Raw genomic sequence first — 20,430 nt, 5'->3', positions numbered from 1 at the left:
TGCATGAAAATGATGTCAACAAGTAACACCGCCTCAAAAATATGTAACATCTAAACCATAGCACATATGATTATTCCCCGATTTAAAGCGGTTTTCCGATTTTTTTTTCTACTAAAAAAAAAATAAAATTTGTATTTATTTTTTTTTTTTACATTTCGAAGTGGATGATGATATTTCATCATAAAAAGAGCAAGAAATTTTTTTTTTGTTAGTGGGGAAATTAAGAAAGTGTTAATTATAAACTTTTTAGGGGTTGCATGCATTAAAAATGAAAAACAATTTTAGAAAAAACCCATGCAATTATATGCCTCAGAAACCCAAATTTTACTCTCTGATATGGCTAAAACCCGGGAGCTTAGGGACCCCCTGGACACCCACCGGGGCCCTTAAGCGGGCCCCTGGACCCCCCGCCGTCAGGGGCGATACTACGGTCGCTCCGCTCCCTCTGTTCGCCAACTTAAACCAAAACAGATTTTATTTTTTAGGACCACAATCAGGCCTGACATATTATAAAAAAACACCTTATCAGTGCAAAGTAGAGGCAATGGCCCACCTAAATATGTATACTTTGAAAAGGTTGCCCCAAGTTAATGTACTGTTATAATACACGGAATGGCATATTACGAAATTTTCAGTGTAAATGAGTGAAAAATACAGGAATACTGCTTGAACTGCTAAGACTTGGAAATGTATAATTTTGCTGTGATAGGGTTTATAGTTTGTAAATTATGAGCGTTTCAATGTAAGATGGTGCGCGACCCGTGTCCCAGGGACTTATATAGTTGGTCTATGGGGTAATTAATTAAAGTTAATTAATTACAGTACTTCGTTAACGAAAATACAAAACAATTGAATTTGGTATAAAAGTAGAGGATAACTGATTAGCTTTACAACAGTATATTATTTAAAGGTTTTATTCATTATTCTAATAAGATAAGCCTTGATGAACTGGGTGCACATTTTCTCCCATTGACTTTACATGCAAACCGTATCCCAATTCCGTATCCCAATTGCACCACCCTGCATCTTTGTGAAATACTTAAAATTACTCCCAACTTCTTTATTTAAAATTGAGAATATTTGATAGTAAATTTGATAGTATTGAAACAGACTAAAGTTGTTTACTTCTTGCAAATAAGTCATTTTTGCTGAACCATGAAATGGTATCAGCCTATATTAGTGTATGTCCCTTACTTACTTGCTTGCTTGCTTGCTTGCTTGCTTGCTTGCTTGCTTGCTTGCTTGCTTGCTTACTTACTTACTTACTTACCAACCATTTGGTCTAAAATGGACATATCTTTAAATGCCACGAAGGTATGAACCCCCAAGTGGTGTCAAATGAAAGAGAAAGAAGTAAAGAATATGATAAAAGAAACACAGGGGGTGCTACTGCTAATAGTTTTAAAGTTGTGGTTCATTTTGATTCAGAAGTCGCCCAATTGGGCTACTAAATCACAGATTTGCACTGGGAGACAGCTTGTCTGCTATTTTGATAACAAGCATATTGTTTCCAAGAAAGTGAAGTAAATATTGTGAAAATTCCCAAAGTGGACATATATTTAAATGCCACGAAGGTATGAACCCCCAAGTGGTGTCAAATGAAAGAGAAAGAAGTAAAGAATATGATAAAGAAACACAGGGGGTGCTACTGCTAATAGTTTTAAAGTTGTGGTTCATTTTGATTCAGAAGTCGCCTAATTGGGCTACTAAATCACAGATTTGCACTGGGAGACAGCTTGTCTGCTATTTTGATAACAAGCATATTGTTTCCAAGAAAGTGAAGTAAATATTGTGAAAATTCCCAAAGTGGACATATATTTAAATGCCACGAAGGTATGAACCCCCAAGTGGTGTCAAATGAAAGAGAAAGAAGTAAAGAATATGATAAAGAAACACAGGGGTGCTACTGCTAATAGTTTTAAAGTTGTGGTTCATTTTGATTCAGAAGTCGCCTAATTGGGCTACTAAATCACAGATTTGCACTGGGAGACAGCTTGTCTGCTATTTTGATAACAAGCATATTGTTTCCAAGAAAGTGAAGTAAATATTGTGAAAATTCCCAAAGTATTAGTATCTTAACCACAGTATGGACCAAACTGGATGTGTCTAAGATCGCCCACTGTAGCCCATTTTGTGGTTAGTATTTAGATCACAGGAAATTACGGCGCCCCATGATGCATTTATGAAAATACACACTAAGGGTATGTGATAAATGCTACATGTATATACAGTAGTGCCTCTGAATGCTGTAGTTGCCTCTGATTGCACAATAATGGTGAATACTTGTGCGGTGGGGGTTTGGTGGTCAAATGTTATTCCTTCCCATGATGCATTTATGAAAATCAATACATACACACTATAAGGCTTCAAGGTAAATGCTATATAGTTTCTACCAACATTTTGAAATATGTCCGACTCCGATTGAGCTAAAACTTGGTACAAATAATCTTTGATCATAAGAGGATCATGAAACAGCATCTGAGGTCATCCAAGGTCAAAGGTCAAATGTTAAAGCTGCTCCGATGCGGCTGTAACTCTGGGAAAACAATCCCCGGCACTTGGGGAGTATGAAACGGCAAAGGTCATCTGAAGTCAAAGGTCAGGTCAAATTTAAAGTTGTCTCCGATTGGGCTGTAACTTGGAGAAAATGATCCCTGATACTTGGGTAGTATGAAACCGCCAAGGTCATGTGAGGTCAAAGGTCAGGTCAAATTTAATGTTCCTCTGATGGGGCTGTAACTGGGGAAAAACAATCCGTGGCATTTGGGAAGTATGAAACTTCAAAGGACATCTGAGGTCAAAGGTGAGGTCAAATTTATAGTTGCTCCGATCGGGCATGGTTCAGCTATGGTGCGGTTACCGCTCTTGTTTTACTTCAAAACGAAACAACACCACCCTATTGGGAACACCAGTTCACGACACATGGCCATATCAATCCACGATGTAGGACTCTTGCCTATTATGAGCTGATCAGAGTATACCTTTGATTACAAAGAAAGCTATAGTGTATGAGCCTGGCCCCTCAGATGGGGTATATTTGTACCAGTTGGGGGGAGGGCAAAGGAGCACTGCTACCAGAACTTTGATATCATGGGCAACACAAAAATGCATGATAGCAATTCAACCGGAGAAGCTTTTGGCGGAAAGGGTCATCAACTTTTTCAAACTTGCTCAAATTGGCTGTATGTGAGTCAAAAACATCAAATTGCTCCGATTTTGACAAAAGAGGTGTCAAATTGTTCGTTTTGATAACAACAATTCCCATAAGGATAAGATTGCACCATCTAGGATGTTTTGTTTCCTAGGTAATTCAACATAATAGGTTATGTACATGTACCATTTTTAACACAATTTGAGCAAGTTTATTTGAAATTGGGCCCTGTGTAAACTTTGATGACCTTTTCCGGCCAAAAGCTGCTCTGGTTCATTGCTATCAGGCATTTTTATGTAGCCCATGAATGTCAACTTATGGTAAAAGTGCAGCTTTACCCCCCCTGTGAGCTTATGAGCTTATCAACAGAATAAGTTTCTATTACCACATGTATTTTTAACAACAACACTGGAATAAGTGAAACTATAAATCGAAGGAATTAGAGGGGAAAAATTAGCTTTCAAATTCTTGAAGATAAAGTTATAATATGTATGACATACCTACAGAAAGCTCACAAAGGAAAAATAATAATTGCATCGTTGTGTTACAATTCTACACGATAATTTGATTTGAAATTATATCTAGCTCAAAACACATCATATTTTGTAGCTAAATCTAGGCATCAGGGGTGGCATATTCTTTTGTCTAAATGTTATGCTAGAAATTCAATTTGGATGTCAGAAATATAATGTACATCAATTTACGCTCCAAACTAGATCCATTATTAGACTAGGAGCCCAGACAATTTATTCAGCTCAGAAGAGACAAAAGGTTTGATGGTCTGATTATGTTAGTATAGGCCCAAGATTCAATATTCCATATTGCTGCCGGGTCACAGCCTGTACGTGGAGCCTGGGGGTCACAAAATAGGGGGCCAAAAAATGCATTTATTCAGCTCAAGAGAGACATGGACAAAACTTGTTGGATATCACTCACAGGAGGATACTTTTCATGCCTATAGCAATGACAGCAACTTTGGCCTGTACGGGGGCCCAGACAGTAGCCCCAAAGGGGCCCGCCCATATGGTGTTATTCAGCTGAAGAGAGACAAGGATGAATCTTTTTGCATTGGAACTATTACACATTGGGGTGCACAAAATACCAATGACAGCAACTTTTTCCTGTACGGGGCCCAGACAGTAGCCCCAAGGGGCCCAATGTCTCATAACTGATTTATTCAGCTGAAGAGAGACATGGATGAATCTTTTTGCATTGGAACTATTACCCATTGGGGTTTACAAAAATACCAATGACAGCAACTTTTTCCTGTACGGGGGCCCAGACAGTAGCCTGAAAGGACCCAATGTCTCATAACTGATTTATTCAGCTGAAGGAAGACATGTGTAAACTGTAAATCTTTTAGCATTGGAACTATTACACATTGGGTTGCACAAAAATACCAATGACAACAACTTTTTCCTGTACGGGGCCCAGACAGTAGCTTCAAAGGGCCCCATTCCCCATAACTGGTTATTCAGCTGAAGAGACATGTGGATGAATTTTTCTGAATTGGAACTATTACCCATTGTGGATTACAAAAATACAAAGGACTGCAACTTTTTCCTGTACGGGCCCAGACAGTAGCCTCAATGGGCCCAATATCACATAACTTGTTATTCAGCTGAAGAGACATGTGGGTGGATCTTTTTGAATTGGAACTATTACCCATTGTGGTTTGCAAAAATACAAATGCCAGCAACTTTTTCCTGTACGGGAGCCCAGACAGTAGCCTCAAAGGGCCCGATATCCCATAAATTTTAGCACCCCGTCTGGTAAGTTCATCAGAGTTTATATATGGCCCATTTCACGGTTAGGCGCCACTTTTTGATTTTCAACGATCTGGCCTGGTGTGTAAAAAAAAATAATGGGGTTACAGAATTGACTGTTGGTGATTTTTCATTGTCTCTGTATAGCCTACCTCTTCTAGCTTAATCGGCCTTTCTGCTTTTATCTTTCAGGGCTTAGGGGTCAGAAGTGGTCAAAAACCACATTTTACTAGCAACTTAAAAAGAGACATTTATTTTCCAATGCTGTCACTTTTAACTATGTTGAGCCTACCAGCTGCTTTTGTTGTTTTTATGTAATGAACAAGTTGCACTATACAGCCATACATGAACAAAGTAGTAGTTGTCAGTTAAACTAGCATGAGAACCATTTAAATTTCTGAATTCGGATGTGACATTTTCCGCTCACATCTATGTACCTTATTCAATGTGGAATAGATCGACTAATACTTTACATGAATGGCAAACTAGTGTGTTTTAGTAAAGTTCAGAGTCTTGTTACTATTTGTTGAACAAATTACACTTGTTGCTCTTAATACGTAGATACAGCGATATATTGAATTTTTGCCAACAAATTCCGTTCACAATTTTGTCACATCCGATTAATTTTCCAAATAGTATAATTTATTAACAAACAAGTGGCAGAATTTGTTCTCCTTGATTTTTAAAAATCTCCTGCTATAAGCTATCTAATGACACCATTTAATGAAAACTCCTTCATCAACTTAGCTTGCAGATGTCATTTCAAAGTTTCCGTTCACATGTGTCACATCCATGGTACCTGTCACATCCAAAATAGTTTCTTCAAAGAACTAAGACAGGAATGGGACTAGAATGCCAGTTTGAAGTTATTTCATTACAGGTTTGAGGAGGATCAAAAGGCACAATAAGTTTTTAATTCAGCATGCCTTCTTTAATTGTGACAGGAGATTCAAAAAGCTTCAATTTCCGTTCACATGTCACATCCTCAAAATTAGTATTTTTTAGGCCAAAATACTTAAACAACATGATATTTGACTTTCTAAAATAGGTTTATTATTTCATACATGTCACATATGATTATTTCATGGCTTTGTTGTTGTCTTTTAGGGGACAGTTTTGTATACAATTTACAGAAGCGGATGTGACATTTTCAATTGTGAACGGAATATTTCAGTATTATAAACATTTTGCTTGGCAAAATATAAAGGGTCAGGAAAAACATTTTAGCATTGCTCAATTCAATAGAATCTATCAAAATATATGTGTTAGAAGTGCTTTAAAGCTTATATTTTGACAAGCAAACTGTTTATAATAATGAAATATTCTGTTCACAATTAAAAATGTCACATCCACCTCTATAAATTGTAAACAATGTTTTAAAATGAACACTAACACAGGTTAATATGTTTCAATATATCCCATTTAATTTACTGAGTGTGTGAAAACTCTTTGAATCATTATTTTCTGAAACATACTCTGCTTTACAATGTGTGGTTTCCGTTCACATTGACATCTGTCACATCCAAAATTGCACAAACATAAGAATCTTGAATTTGACCTGTGCTTTCAAACTGGCTGATATTATTTGTGAACATTACCCATATTATGACCATCAAAGCTGTTAAATATCAGAGTCATTCATTGATTATTAAAATTTTTGAGTAAACCTTTTCATGTCAATTTCCCTTTTTTACCACAAAATTACATGTAAGTGGCCATAAATTTGTCATTACACAACAAAATTTGCCCAAATTTGGTCAGAAGAGAGCCTATGACATACTTGTTTATTTTAAATATCTATTATATATGTATTGGACAGTAAAAGTATAAATATTCACTACTCAATATTTATCAAATTTGTTAAAAATTACATAACATGAGATAATAAATTATAATTTTCTTCAAGTAGAGAGATTTAAGCTGGGAAATGATATTTTTATGAAAATCTGGTCTTATGTGGAAAAGAAAACCCCAATTAAATGAAATTTAATCCATTTTGAAAATTTCAAGTTTTTTTCACCAAAAGTGGCGCCTAACCGTGAAATGGGCCATATACCAGTGCTGCAGAATGGGCGTCAAGTCTACACTACATCAAAAGTCAGAGCTGAAACATTTTGCCAGACCTTTGCCGCTAAATGTTAGCTTCCCCACACAGAAAAATCTGCTCCTGAAGTGAATTTCAGCATTTTTTTTATTTATTTATTTATTTATAACATTTGGCACAAGGCCAGGCAGATCCAATATTGATTACACAATAAATTGAAGGATTGTCCTTACATTAAAATCAAAACATTACTAGAAAATACATAATCAATACAGAATAAAGTAAAAACAAAAAATAAATTATGTGAACTGGTTAGAGGCGGTGGGAAATAGCCAATTTGAAGGCCTTGAGAGAAGAAGCATTGACAATAGCCTCAGGGAGGTAATTCCAGATGGAGGAGGCAAACGGATAAAATGATCTCTGGGACAATGAAAGCCGGCAGAAAGGAACTTGAACAGCGCGGGAATTGAGGTTTCTTAGACCGGGTCTGGGATGAGGCTGGAAAGGGTCGGGAGAGGAACAAAGATTGGCAAAGATTTTAAATAAGTGACACAGAGAAGCAACATCACGACGCTTACTAAGAAGAGGTAGGTCGGAATCCAAGAGAAGGTCCTCATGGGAGTAGACTCAAGACGGTTGGTAAGGGTTATGTTCAGAGGATGCCAAGTAGTACAGCAATACTCCAGAATGGGGCGAACCAAGGCCAAGTACAAAGAACGACGGATGCTGAAGGGGCTGATTGGAAAGATCTATGAATGAAGCCGATGATTTTGCGAGCCTTTTTGCATATGTGATCGATGTGAAGATTCCAAGAAAGCTTGTCAGACAGCCAGACACCGAGGAATTTTGCAGAAGAAACACGTTCAATAGGCAGGCTGTTAAGAGTGAGATTGAGATCCGGAAAAGGGTCCTTCTTTGTGGAAATGACCATGACTTTTGTTTTGGAGGAATTGACAGAAAGGTGATTAAGGGAGAACCAAGAATAGATGGTATCAATGTCAGATTGGAAATCAACCAAGTCATCAGGAGCAGAGATAGGCTTGAAGAGAGTAGTATCATCCGCATAAAGAACAAGAGAACTGTTTAAAGAAAAGGAAGAAAGACACAAGTCATGCTCAAAGGAAAAGATAGCCTTCAAGGTCAAAGATTTTCGGAAGCTTCTTAGGAATCTACAACCAGATAAAGCTACTGGTCCTGATGAAATCATTGCAAGCGTCCTGAAGGAATACAGCGCAGAATTGGCAAGACCACTGAGTCTGCTGTTTGAGCTTTGCTTCTCCAAGGAAGTTTTTCAAAGCCAATGGAAGACTGCATTTTTCATCCCTATTTACAAGAGGTGCGAAGTCTAATTCATCTATGAACCGCCCAATCTCTCTGCTCTGCACCTTCAGCAAGAGCATGGAGGCTGTTGTACAGAACTTCAGAAGTACCTCCTTGGAAACCAACTGATATCAGATAGACAGTTTGGATTTAGGCCATACCACAATATAACTGATATCTTTACCATTCTGACACAACATGCACAAGAGTGGTCCAACTCCCTGGACGTGGACGACCTGCGTCTGACTGCCCTGGATATCAAAGAAGCATTCGATAATGTCTGTCATGACTTTGCACTCATGGCAAGTAGTATCCGGCAAGCTGCTCATCTGGATTAGTAGCTACCTGACATATCATTCCATCAAAGTTGTCTGTATCTGGCCATCCTCCATTAGGGGTCAATATTGAACCCATCATTGTTCTCGGTCTTTAATGATGACCCGGGTGATGAGTGTGAAACCCAATTCTACCTCTACGTAGATGATACCTTGTTTTGTAAGATTACATCTAGAGACAACCCTGCTAGCCTGAACGAAGACTTGGAGAAAATGAGGATCTGGGCAGATCAGCATGACAGACGGATGGTGACCTTCGAGACATCGAAACGTAAGGCAATGGCAATATCAAGAAAGAGAAATCTAACCAAGATATATATTCTGTTTGGTACCACCAAACTGGCTGAGAAGGAGGAGCTGGAGATCCCGGAACTCACAGTCGACAGCAAGCTGACCTGGACAAAGCATATTTCTAACGTTTCATACAGAGCAAGACAGGAGTTGGGCACTCTGAAGAGAGTTGCAAATAAACTTGATGTCAGAGGCAGAGCAACTGTTTACAAGGCTAAAGTTGTGCATTGTGTTGGAATATACCTCACTGGCTAAGATGAGGGCCAGCACACCCACTCTAGGATTACTAGACTCTATCCAGAGGAAGGACCTTCGAATCATAAGCGTGAGCGAAGAAGAAGCAAGTATAGAGTTGAACATCACATCTCTCCATCAAAAACGCCAAGTGACTGCAACAACAGTCCTCTATAAAATGCACACCAGCTTGTTCCCACCAGATCTGAATTCTGAAGGTACATGCAGCCACTAAAGTCATTTGTAGTCAGAAGGGCTACCCGCTCAAGCCTGTCCATGCCTTGCCATGCTCTCACAGTATGGTTTCTAGAACCATACCTACTGGCAGGACCTTCATCCACACTTCAGTTCACGTTGGAATAGCCTACCAGATGGGGTAGTCGGAGAGCAGTGTGCATAAGCATCTTATTTCACATGTCTGATGCTTTACCCTTCACTCTTGTTGTTCCTAAGCTACTGTGAACCACTGATTGGCACATGTGGTTTTCTTTTATATAGTGCCTATATAATCGAGTGCCTATATAAGTTCTTGAATGTGTCACTCCTCATGGGCTATTGTTCACTTTTGTATTTAAAAAGCAGTAAAAATGTTTTTCAGCCAAAAAGACACACAGATCTTTTGAATTGGTACTCTTGCATATTGGGGTTTACAAAAATACCAATGACAGCAACTTTGTTCCTATACGAGGGACCAGAAAGTACCCTCAAAGGGCTCGATGTCCCATAACTGGTCAATCAGCCAAATGTAATGAGCATGTTAAAATGCAGTGGGGACGCCATGAAGGAAGAAAGTGTTAATTTTTAAATGGTCTCTTTTTCCAAACAAAATTGGTTTAACATGAGGGAATAAAGTCGCATTGTGCCGAATGAAGCTTTAAAATTGGCTACGAAGAAGCTATCAATATTATTGCTGATATTGATATCGATGAAGTACCTTTCTCCTGCTGATATTGGTATTGATGAAGTAGCTATTTTTACTACTGGTGATATCAGTATTGATGAAGTAATTACCTACTTCTGATATTGGTTTTGATGAAGTAGCTATATCTACTGTTGATATTGGTATTAATGAAGTATAATAGCTGTCTACTGCTGACATTGGTATTGATGAAGTAGTTATCTATTGTTGATACTGGTGATACTATCTTATGCTAGCTGAATAAACCAGTTATGGGACATCGGGCCTTTTGAGGCTACTGTCGTGGCCCCCTATACAGGAAAAAAAAGTTGTTGCCATTGATTAGTATTATTTTGTAGACCCCAATATGCAATAGTTCCAATTCAAAAAGATCCATCCATGTGTTTATTTGGGTGAATAACCAGTTATGGGATATCTGGCCCATTGAGGCTACTGTCTGGGCCCCTGTACAGGAAAAAGTTGATATCCTTAGTATTTTTGTAGACCCCAATGTGCAATAGTTCCAATTCAACAAGATCCATCCATATGTCTCTTCAGCTGAATAACCAGTTATGGGATATCTGGCCCATTGAGGCTACTGTCTGGGCCCCCATACAGGAAAAAGTTGGTGTCATTGGTATTTTTGTATATACAATGGGGAATAGTTCCAATTCAAAAAGATTCATCCATGTGTCTCTTTAGCTGAATGGGTAGGTCATTGGTAGATCACCAGCGTGGCCATCTTCGGAGTCTAATTTCACCCTTCTTAAGATGAGCACTCCTGGTGTAATTGGTATTTTTGTGCACCTCAATGTGTAATAGTTCCAATGCACAAATATTTAGGCATGTCTTCCTTCAGCTGAATAACCTGTTATGGGGGGGTCTTTGAGGCTACTGTCTGGGCCCCTGTACATGAAAAAATTGCTGTCATTTGTATTTTTGTGCATCCAATGTGTAATAGTTCCAATGCAAAAGTATTTATGCATGCCTCTCTTCAGCTGAATAAATCAGTTATCATGGTTATTGGACATTGGGCCCTTTGAGGCTACTGTCTGAGCCCCGTACAGAAAAAAGTTTCCGTCATTGGTATTTTTGTGCACCACAATGTCTAATAGTACCAATGCATATAGATTCATCCATGCCTTCCTTCAGCTGAATAACCTGTTATGGGGCATCGGGCCCTTTGAGGCTACTGTCTGGGCCCCTGTACAGGAAAAAGTTGCTGTCATTGGTATTTTTGTGCAACCCAATGTGTAATAGTTCCAATGCTAAAAGATTTACGCTTGTCTTCCTTCAGCTGAATAACCTGTTATGGAGCATCGGGCCCTTTGAGGCTACTGTCTGGGCCAAAAAAAAAAAAAAAGTTGCTGTCATTGATATTTTGTAAACCCCAATGGGTAATAATTCCAATGCAAAAAGATTCATCCATGTCTCTCTTCAGCTGAATAAGTTAGTTATGGGACATTGGGCCCTTTGAGGCTACTGTCTGGGCCCCCGTACAGGAAAAAGTTGCTGTCATTGGTATTTTTGTGCACCCCAATGTGTAATAGTTCCAATGCAAAAAGATTCATCCTTGTCTCTCTTTAGCTGAATAACACCATATGGGCGGGCCCCTTTGGGGCTACTGTCTGGGCCCACATACAGGCCAAAATGGCTGTCATTGCTATAGGCATGAAAAGTATCCTCCTGTGAGTGATATCCAACAAGTTTTGTCCATGTCTCTCTTGAGCTGAATAAATGCATTTTTTGGCCCCCTATTTTGTGACCCCCAGGCTGAACGTACAGGCTGTGACCCGGCAGCAATATGGAATATTGAATCTTGGGCCTATACTAACATAATCAGACCATCAAACCTTTTGTCTCTTCTGAGCTGAATAAATTGTCTGGGCTCCTAGTCTATATGCGTGTTTAACAAGCTAACTTGTCTTGTGATATGAAAGATACATGCTTGTTTCATGCACTAGGAACGGTAAGGCAATTGAATTTGTGAAAATACAAAAATATACACTACTCCTACGTACATGCATTGTGTGAGTTTAACAAGCAAAATTATATTTGTGAAGCAATTATCACTTCAATATTGCACCGTATGGTATACAAGAAATTATACAATGTTCAGGGCGCTAATATTGGTAGGGTAGCATAACCAAGCGAAGTATAGGAACATGGGACAAGAAACAACAAATGTAGGCACATGCTGTGAAAATTTGATATTTTAAAAGCACATGTGCCTATTAACGAGTTGCTCTTAGATATTTGTAAATTAAAAGGACTGTTTATTTTTTATTTATCATTATGACCAGTGGCCGCACAAGAATTTTTTTTTTTTTTGGGGGGCAAAGTGAATTTTAGGGGGGCAAAAGTTCTTCAAAGTTAAAAACATCGGTCGATGTTTTGCCACAAGTTTAAAAAATAACGGTTAGTTCATGAAAAGAAGAAGTGAAATTTAGCAAAACGCAACAAGGTTTATTTGCCCGTATTAGAGCTCTATTGTTCCGCTATTGTATCCGCTATTGTATCCACTATTGTATTCTATTCATAAAAGCTACTGCAAGAATCGCGGCAATCCCTGATATTGCTGGTGTCTACCGATGGCGTTTCACATTTATTAACATTCAAAATGATCCGATACTCTTACATTTATAGACTTATTAGCGCTTTTTATATCATATTCAGAAATTGCAATTATGAAAACTACAAACTTTGAAAGTGAAATATATTTACCATCGAAAATATATCATACTTAAATTCTATAGAATCTAATCAATCTATAGATACCCAACCCAGAAGTGCCCATTTATTTTCTAAATTTTTGAGTGAACACGATAATGCGATTGATTTTCTTACACGTAAAATACAGCCAATTCAGAGAGAAAATCTTGTTTCACGATAGGGCCAGCTAAGGGCCTACTATCGACATTTTCTTGTTGGTGGCGGGCCGCTGGGCTACATCTTTTTACTAATTATAGATACGTCAAAACGTGATCCCATGTTGAAAGTGTACAAGCTATTTCTACTTGCTTTAGAGAGAGCACAATTGAATGAAGACGATTTATTTATGCCAGGATTTCATTTAATATAACTATTTTTTATTTAAAAAAAATAATACCCCATACCTAACAAGAACATAAGGAAATATTGTAAAGGCCATAAATATACGCACTCATGCATAGGGAGACAAACATGATAAAGTTAATCTGTTCTTTTCATTCTCGTTCATTAACCTTTGGAACACTTTAATCCTTCTCGGCAATCTAGGGCCATAGGCCTATAGTAATAACGATCTGTTGGTTGGCATAGATTTTGAATAAAATTGATTCCCATCACATCAATTCAAAGCTACACCCTTTTTTGAAATACTGGTTACCACTGGCTCAAAACGGGTTCCCATGTTGAAAGCAGTCGCAGACAAACTCTAGATATTAAATGAAATGCAAAGAAAGAGGAAGAGAGACTGATGAAAATAAAGGAAGAAAGTAAAGAATGAACAAGAAAGAGAAAAAAGAGAAAGAAAAAAAAGAAAGGAGGAAAGAAAGAAAGGAAGGAAAAGAAATGAGAAGAAAGAAATAAAGAAAGGAAAAAGGAAAGGAAAGAATGAAAGTAGGCCTATGAAAGAAAGAAAGAAAATAAGAAAGAAAGAAAGAAAGAAAGAAAGAAAGAAAGAAAAAAGAGGAAGAAAGAAAGAAAGAAAGAAAGAAAGAAGGAGAGAAAGAAAGGAAGGAAGAAAGAAAGAATGAAAGAAAGGAAAGCAAGGAAGGAAAATGAAAAGAGAAGAAAGAAATGAAGAAAAGAAAAAGAACTAAAAAGGAAAGGAATAATGAAAGTAGGCCTATGATAGAAAGAAAGAAAAATGAAAGAAAGGAGGTAAGAAAGAAAGAGAGAAAGAAAGAAGGGGAGAAAGAAAGAAAGAGAGAAAGAAAAAGAAATTAATACAAACAAGAAGAGTCCTTAAAAAGGACAACGTTCCGCTATGGCCTACTGGTATTGAAAATAAATCAAAATCTACTCTTTTTGACTCATGGAAACGATTAACATTGATATAATTTAGCTGAACTACTTGCACGGGGTGTAGAAACACGCAAATAAAGCAGTTGTTAAATGGCATGTTGTGGGACCGGTGCACTGGCGTAACAAACAAGTGGTAGAATCCATTAGTTGCTATGACAACGTACCTAGCCCAATTCGGACAACGACCTTATGAGCTCTTATGAACTTGAGGAGGTATTTTTAGCTGAATGCATATCCAGTAAAGAGAACCAGAGAGAGAACTGTCTATGCTGAATGCTGGCTTAGAATTAGTAGAATTAAATTTGATATATTCTGTGGAAGACTTGAAATCTTGTGTGGAACTTTCAAGAATTATCTTATAGTGAACGGTGTTAATGAAACACTTTTGATATATCATGGTTTAAATGATTTACAAACTAAGTATTTTAGAATATTTACTTCAATCTTCATTCACAAAAATACTGTAGTGCATGTATGCAGTTTATTAGTAGTATGCCTAGATGCTTGTGGACTCAATTTCCTTGGTGAGCTCCCACCAAAGGGCAGTGCACTCACTGTTCATTTAGGGCAAGTTCGTGAAAGTAAATACACATAAATCATTACAAGTTTATAAATTTAGCCGAATATCTGCAAGGTAAAGTTACAAAATTTAAATGGTAAAAAATATTAGTTGGCTTTGGGTATGAGAGTATTGTATTTCTGTCATTACTTTGCTGTCACATCCCAAGATCCAATAACGTTAATACAGATTAAGAGTCAATGAACTGAGAACTCGCCATTGTGATGTAAAACAGCAGGACCAATGAGATGCCTTGTTACATACTAAACTGAGGTGATTGTCTCTGCTACATCTCCTGGCCTCCATGCACTTTCATGACTATTAAACCAAGCAACTATTTGACAACCTAGTGTACGAGAGGCAGCATTTTACCTCTTTACAGTCTCTTTCTCATACATATAATTCACGCTTCAAGCAAGTTTTACAAACAGGATATGATAAGAACTGGTACTGGGTGTTTTGATCAATCTGAGCATATCGTTCCTACGGAACAAAAACTGCTATAATGGAGAGAATGAAGATCTACCAAATGGGCAGGGCGTGACCAAAAGGAAATTTAAGTTTGAATGCAGAAAATTGGACATTACATCCGATGCTATCAGGGCCAGCAAGGGTGCCGTAATGGCATAGTATGTATATGAATGGTATTGCAACCAATATGTATGTTGAATCTGGAACCACCAGACTTGAGCAACTTACAGCTAATATAAGTTTAAAATGTGGGGCACATGCAGGGTGTAAGCCTGCCAACCCACATGGCCACCTGCCATTTTGGACAGGTAGTTTGCTCTTGGGACAAGCAAAATGAATGCTTTGACAAATGCTAAATTTTAAATTTAATGCTTGAATAAGTTTTGTGAACTCAAAACAAGACCATGTGCACAAATAAATCAAGGGTATAAGCAATAGCTATTTGAACTGACTGAACCACATTTCTGATTCCCCTTTTCTCCCCTGGTGACTTCCTGCTCATTTTAGGTTTGGGGCCTTGAAAGAAATCTCTTATAAAAGTTATATTATAATTATAATTACCGTAACCACTCGGGTATAAGCCCACCCCCTAGATGGCAGATTTCACTTCAAAAATGGGGGTGGGCTTATAACCGGGGAAAGGCTAGTGCTTGAATTTAAAAATAAGAACAATCATCCCCCATTTGCATATGCCCAATGTACCAGTAATTTATATCATCAATTTCTTAAAATTATAAGTGTGGAATGTTTATCAACTGATATTTTTTTATATTTTGTTCTTAAATATGAGAGCAAAGCATTGATTTGATTTAATAACTTGGCCAAAATTTAGTACTGGGCTTATACCTGAATGCACCCTTGTTCCCGGAATATTTTGAAAAATAGGGAGTGGGCTTATAGCCGAAGGTGGGCTTATACCCGGGTGGTTACGGTATTTATTATAATATAAATGTCATGTTTTTCCTCCATAGAATCCCCATTTTGATCCTGAGCAGTATGTGGAGCAGCTTGCATGGCGAGTGTCTGGAGGAGACTCTGCCGAAGGAAGGAGGGCGCTTGATGCCAAACAACTACTCACTGTCTTTGAGAATACCATCGAGAATCTGAAGCATCTCGGAGCGCGTATGGAGGACAAAATTGTCACTTCAGAGAGAGGCCTTGATGTTGAACTGAAGTCTCATGGGAAAAGAGTTGGTGATTTACAGGAAATGAACAAGGTACAATATGGAATGCAGCATTTTTCTCTCTGCTTAGTTTTCTTTTTTGTCTTGAAAAGAGCTTGAACTATATAAATTGTTGAACATTGTTATTTTTGCTGTTTTGCACTGAACAAAGTTTTTTATGTTTTGTAAATTCTTATATTTCCAAATTTTGAGTTTTATTGCTCCAGAGGTTTTGATATGAGAAGCAAATATGTGACCCGTTCTGACAAAACCAGGAACAAGTCATATTTTTTGATATTTCATGATTTGAATAAAAATGTAAGCACGGGACAATAAGCTTCAAAATGATACCAAAATTATATATACATGTACATAGCATCAATACTTTTCAAGATATGGATAATTTTGTAAATGATGCCTTGATATTTTTGCGGAGCTGCTATTCTTAATAATGGGCTAATCCGCTTTACATAGGATTAAATAGGGATTATCATAGTTCAACTGTCAATTATTGATAAATAAACTTCTTTTAACAAGTACTTTCAAGGATTTGAAAGTCCTCCTAGTCCCAAAGTCAAATACCATGAAATTAAGAATTCCAAAATTTGATTTTTTTATGGGAATGTCATCTTTAGAGGCCTATAACTCAAAAACATGTCTGGTGACTTGTGCCCTATAGGATACACTTTTGGTGTGTCACCACAATTCACCATGTGTTTGTTCACAACATTTAAATGAAAAATATCCCAAGAGATTTTACTGGGATAATGAGAAAAATATGAACTTACTTCTGATACCAAAATCTCAGTTTTGATGAAGAAAAATAGGGGATGAGGCTGTAAATCAGGTCAGGGACCTTTAATGAATGAAATAACACTCATCCGATTTACAGTGGTAATGTTTTTGAAAAATGCTGAGAAATAAGTCTGATCCTTAATTTTTTAGTATAAAGAAACATTTCACTATTTTCTTGGTTACAGGTTGATAATCGAAATGGTAGTTAGTCAGAAAACCAAAGTATTATAAACCCCAATCTTTACCGTAACCCTAACCGTTTCCTAACTCTGTCCCTAACCCTATCCCTAACACAAACCATACCTAATGCTAACCTTAACCCTTAATCTTAAAGCCATATTATAACATTTTCATACAAAAAGGATTAATATTTCTTTACCATAAAATGTTAGCTTTTAATGTCAGATATCCCCTTTTAATTTTGAGCCGGACAACTAAGGCAAAGCAAAGGAAATTGGAATTAACTACCAGCGCTGATGTCGCAAATACGTATCACTCCTTCGATCATGTTACAGTAAGATCCTTTGTTGTGTAGATCACCGTCCCGCACGCCATGTATGTACTGTGTTATGAACATCGCGAATGTGTTTGACTAATATTTCCATCGTAATAATAAAACGATGGTTCCTGCGTTTTATTCAAAATCTCGGATTCTGACAAAACTATAGCACCTAGGGTCTTGATTTTGCAGGGTATGTTGGTTTAAAAAACAGAATTTTGAAAAATATTGAGGGGTCCTCCTCGGCAAATGTTATAATATGGCTTTACCTAAAACGTCCTAAACCCTAACTTCAACCATTTTCAGACTAATGGACTGTTCCTATTTTCTCCTTATATACAGACCGCATTCGTACACTTCCAAGAGTTAGACGATCACATCAACAACGTTGCTACAAAAGTCGTCCATCTAGGTGATCAACTGGAAGGTGTCAACACACCACGCGCCAGGGCCGAAGAAGCACAGAAGCTGATTGGTTACTTCTCAGATTTTCTGGATGACAGCGGGCCAAAGTCGGAAGTTTTTAATGACCCATTTAGAGTAAGTATACTAAGCGTGATATTTTTGCTGTGTTTATTTTTCACAGATTGAAATGTCGGGAACAGTTTTATGCAGTCTTTTATATTTTCAAGATTACAAATAGTTAAAGCCCATAAATATTTTTGCTGACATTTAAATTGTGGTTCAGAAATTAACCATAAAAAGCATGAAATATAAAACCTTTTTTTGTTTTACTTCTAAAATATCACTGAAAGCTTAAAAATTTGGCAAAAATTTATTGATTTATTGCAAACATATATTGAAAATCTGAATTTTTTTCAAAAATTTTCAGTCAAAATCAATCAATTTTGGCCAAAAAAAAAGGCTGATTTTACATGATTTTAGCAAAAAGTGAAAAATAAAGAATTCTCCCAAATTGCAAAATCTTGTCAGTCAGGCCTGTAAAACAGGGTTTTTTTTGGTCGCCTTACCTATAAATGTCTATCTGATTGACACTTTAGCTCCCATGAATACATGTAGGAGTACATGTATGAATTAGGGGTTCAGAATTGTGGGCATCATCGATTAATATTCGTATTCGGCAATATTCGTTGATTGTATTTCATCAAAAAGTATGATGTAAAATTCAGCCATTCCAAATGTATCACTAAGTTATTGTACTATAAAACTTGGTAGCAGTGGTCATTGGGCTATCCAATTGAAATCCTTGCTACCCCTGTTATTTTGTAAACATGTTCCACAGAGGGAGTATGAACTTAAAATGGAATGAACCCAGCTCAACCTGAATCTTCCACAGAGGTAGGGTGAGTTTCAAATGGAGCTGCCTAATGTGGAAATTCTTTTCAAAATGCATACTCCCTCTGTGGAACATATTTCCAAAATCTTCCACAGGGGTAGTGTGGATTTCAAATGGAATAACACATTGAATGGCATATCAGCCTGATTTGCTTGCATCCAGTCACAGTTCTATATCACCATCATATTTTTATAACTTTTTCAGCTTCAAGAAGCTGCAGATATCATCCAGAAACTACAGTTAATTTCTCAAGAGCTTCCTCAAGGACAGTAAGTTTATAACTATTCTTATATATATAGGTGTTTATATATATATATATGTAGTCAGGATACAGAAACCAAATCAGTTGCCCACTGCCAAATAAATAAAGGTGCATAGCTTTGCAACCAAGTATTCAAGAAACCTCAATCAACATCAGAAAAAGTTGGTACTGAGCAAGTTAATAATGGGCAGTAACTCAGTTTTTAACATTTCCCACTTTGGCCTTCGGGTCACATACTGTATATATTACAAGCCGAGTATCCAGGTTTCAAGGTTTTAATCAAATTTCAAGTGCCAACTGATGTTACTTGAATGTTGTTACAGAACCTAGCAAATATTTCCCATTTAAATATTATATTGAACTTGAATTAATCACTGATCTTTCCTGCCACATTTGCTTTATTCTATTTTTGCAGGTTTGACAAACCCAAGAAAAAAATACAGGGTAAGCAAATAAGAAATACCATGATTTTAAGTTTTGCATATCTAACTCTAACGCTCAGAGTGGTTTTTGAATATTGGAAATGAAAGAAGGGATGAAAAGGAGAGAAGATGAACAAAGAAGTGAGTTTTCCCCTGGGTTTCGCTAACCCAGCTAGCAAAAGCATGTATATATATATGAGATTGCATCATCACATCACATGGGATGCATGCATGCTGGTAGTTTTGCTTTGTAAGATTTTATAGAGTTAGGGTTTATGAAAATATGCTAATTGGGGATACGAACAAAGAACATGGTAATAACGTTCAAATAATCATTTTCTTTCTTATTTAGTAAAAAAATCAATCTGGTTGATATCTAACATTAAGAAGACTTTTTAGCCGAAAATCACATTTTTGCCCAGATGCTTTGTGTATAATTATTTGTGATTGCGAGGGTGACCTCACATTCGTTGCTATGCATTGATACCAAATATCAGTATGTTTAATAATGAAAATCCAGAAGTGGTTTACAACAGAACCCCCTATTAGGACAAGGTTTAGCTTAGGCATAAAATAATGTTTTTCACAGGCGCGACCGACCTAGATTTTAAGAAATTGGGGAAAAAATTCCTGTACAAATGAATGCCGATCTAAATTTCAGGAAAAATGTGATATTTTTTTTTTGTATTTCAAAATATTGCAAAACATTTTACATATTTTGGTGATTTTTAAGGTCATTTGCAAAAAATAAGACCGACCCTACTTGAAAGGTCCATCCGCCTGAATTTTTTTTTGTCGCCATCCTCATATCCTCATGTAAAAAAAAAAGCAAATTTAAAATAACCTACTATGCATATATTGAACCTTACCTAATGATATTGTTTTAATGTTTTTTTAATAATTTGATGTCATTAA

At 37.0% G+C, this 20,430-nt stretch overlaps 1 protein-coding gene across 2 annotated transcripts in view; it reads left to right on the top strand.

The window, feature by feature from the left end:
- Nucleotides 1–20,430, top strand: part of LOC140145819 (exocyst complex component 5-like) — a 53,481-nt gene that overhangs the window by 2,011 nt on the left and 31,040 nt on the right. For both annotated transcript variants that reach the window (XM_072167497.1, XM_072167499.1), the window contains exons 2-5: nucleotides 16,049–16,294; nucleotides 17,877–18,074; nucleotides 19,036–19,100; nucleotides 19,509–19,537. In XM_072167497.1, the coding sequence (XP_072023598.1) occupies nucleotides 16,049–16,294; nucleotides 17,877–18,074; nucleotides 19,036–19,100; nucleotides 19,509–19,537 (538 nt within the window). The remainder of the gene's footprint in view (nucleotides 1–16,048; nucleotides 16,295–17,876; nucleotides 18,075–19,035; nucleotides 19,101–19,508; nucleotides 19,538–20,430) is intronic.

The sequence above is a fragment of the Amphiura filiformis genome, chromosome 2, assembly GCF_039555335.1.
Source record: "Amphiura filiformis chromosome 2, Afil_fr2py, whole genome shotgun sequence".
NCBI classification, from domain to species: domain Eukaryota; kingdom Metazoa; phylum Echinodermata; class Ophiuroidea; order Amphilepidida; family Amphiuridae; genus Amphiura; species Amphiura filiformis.
Note: the sequence above shows the minus strand (reverse complement) of the source record. Positions and strands in the feature narration are given on the sequence as shown.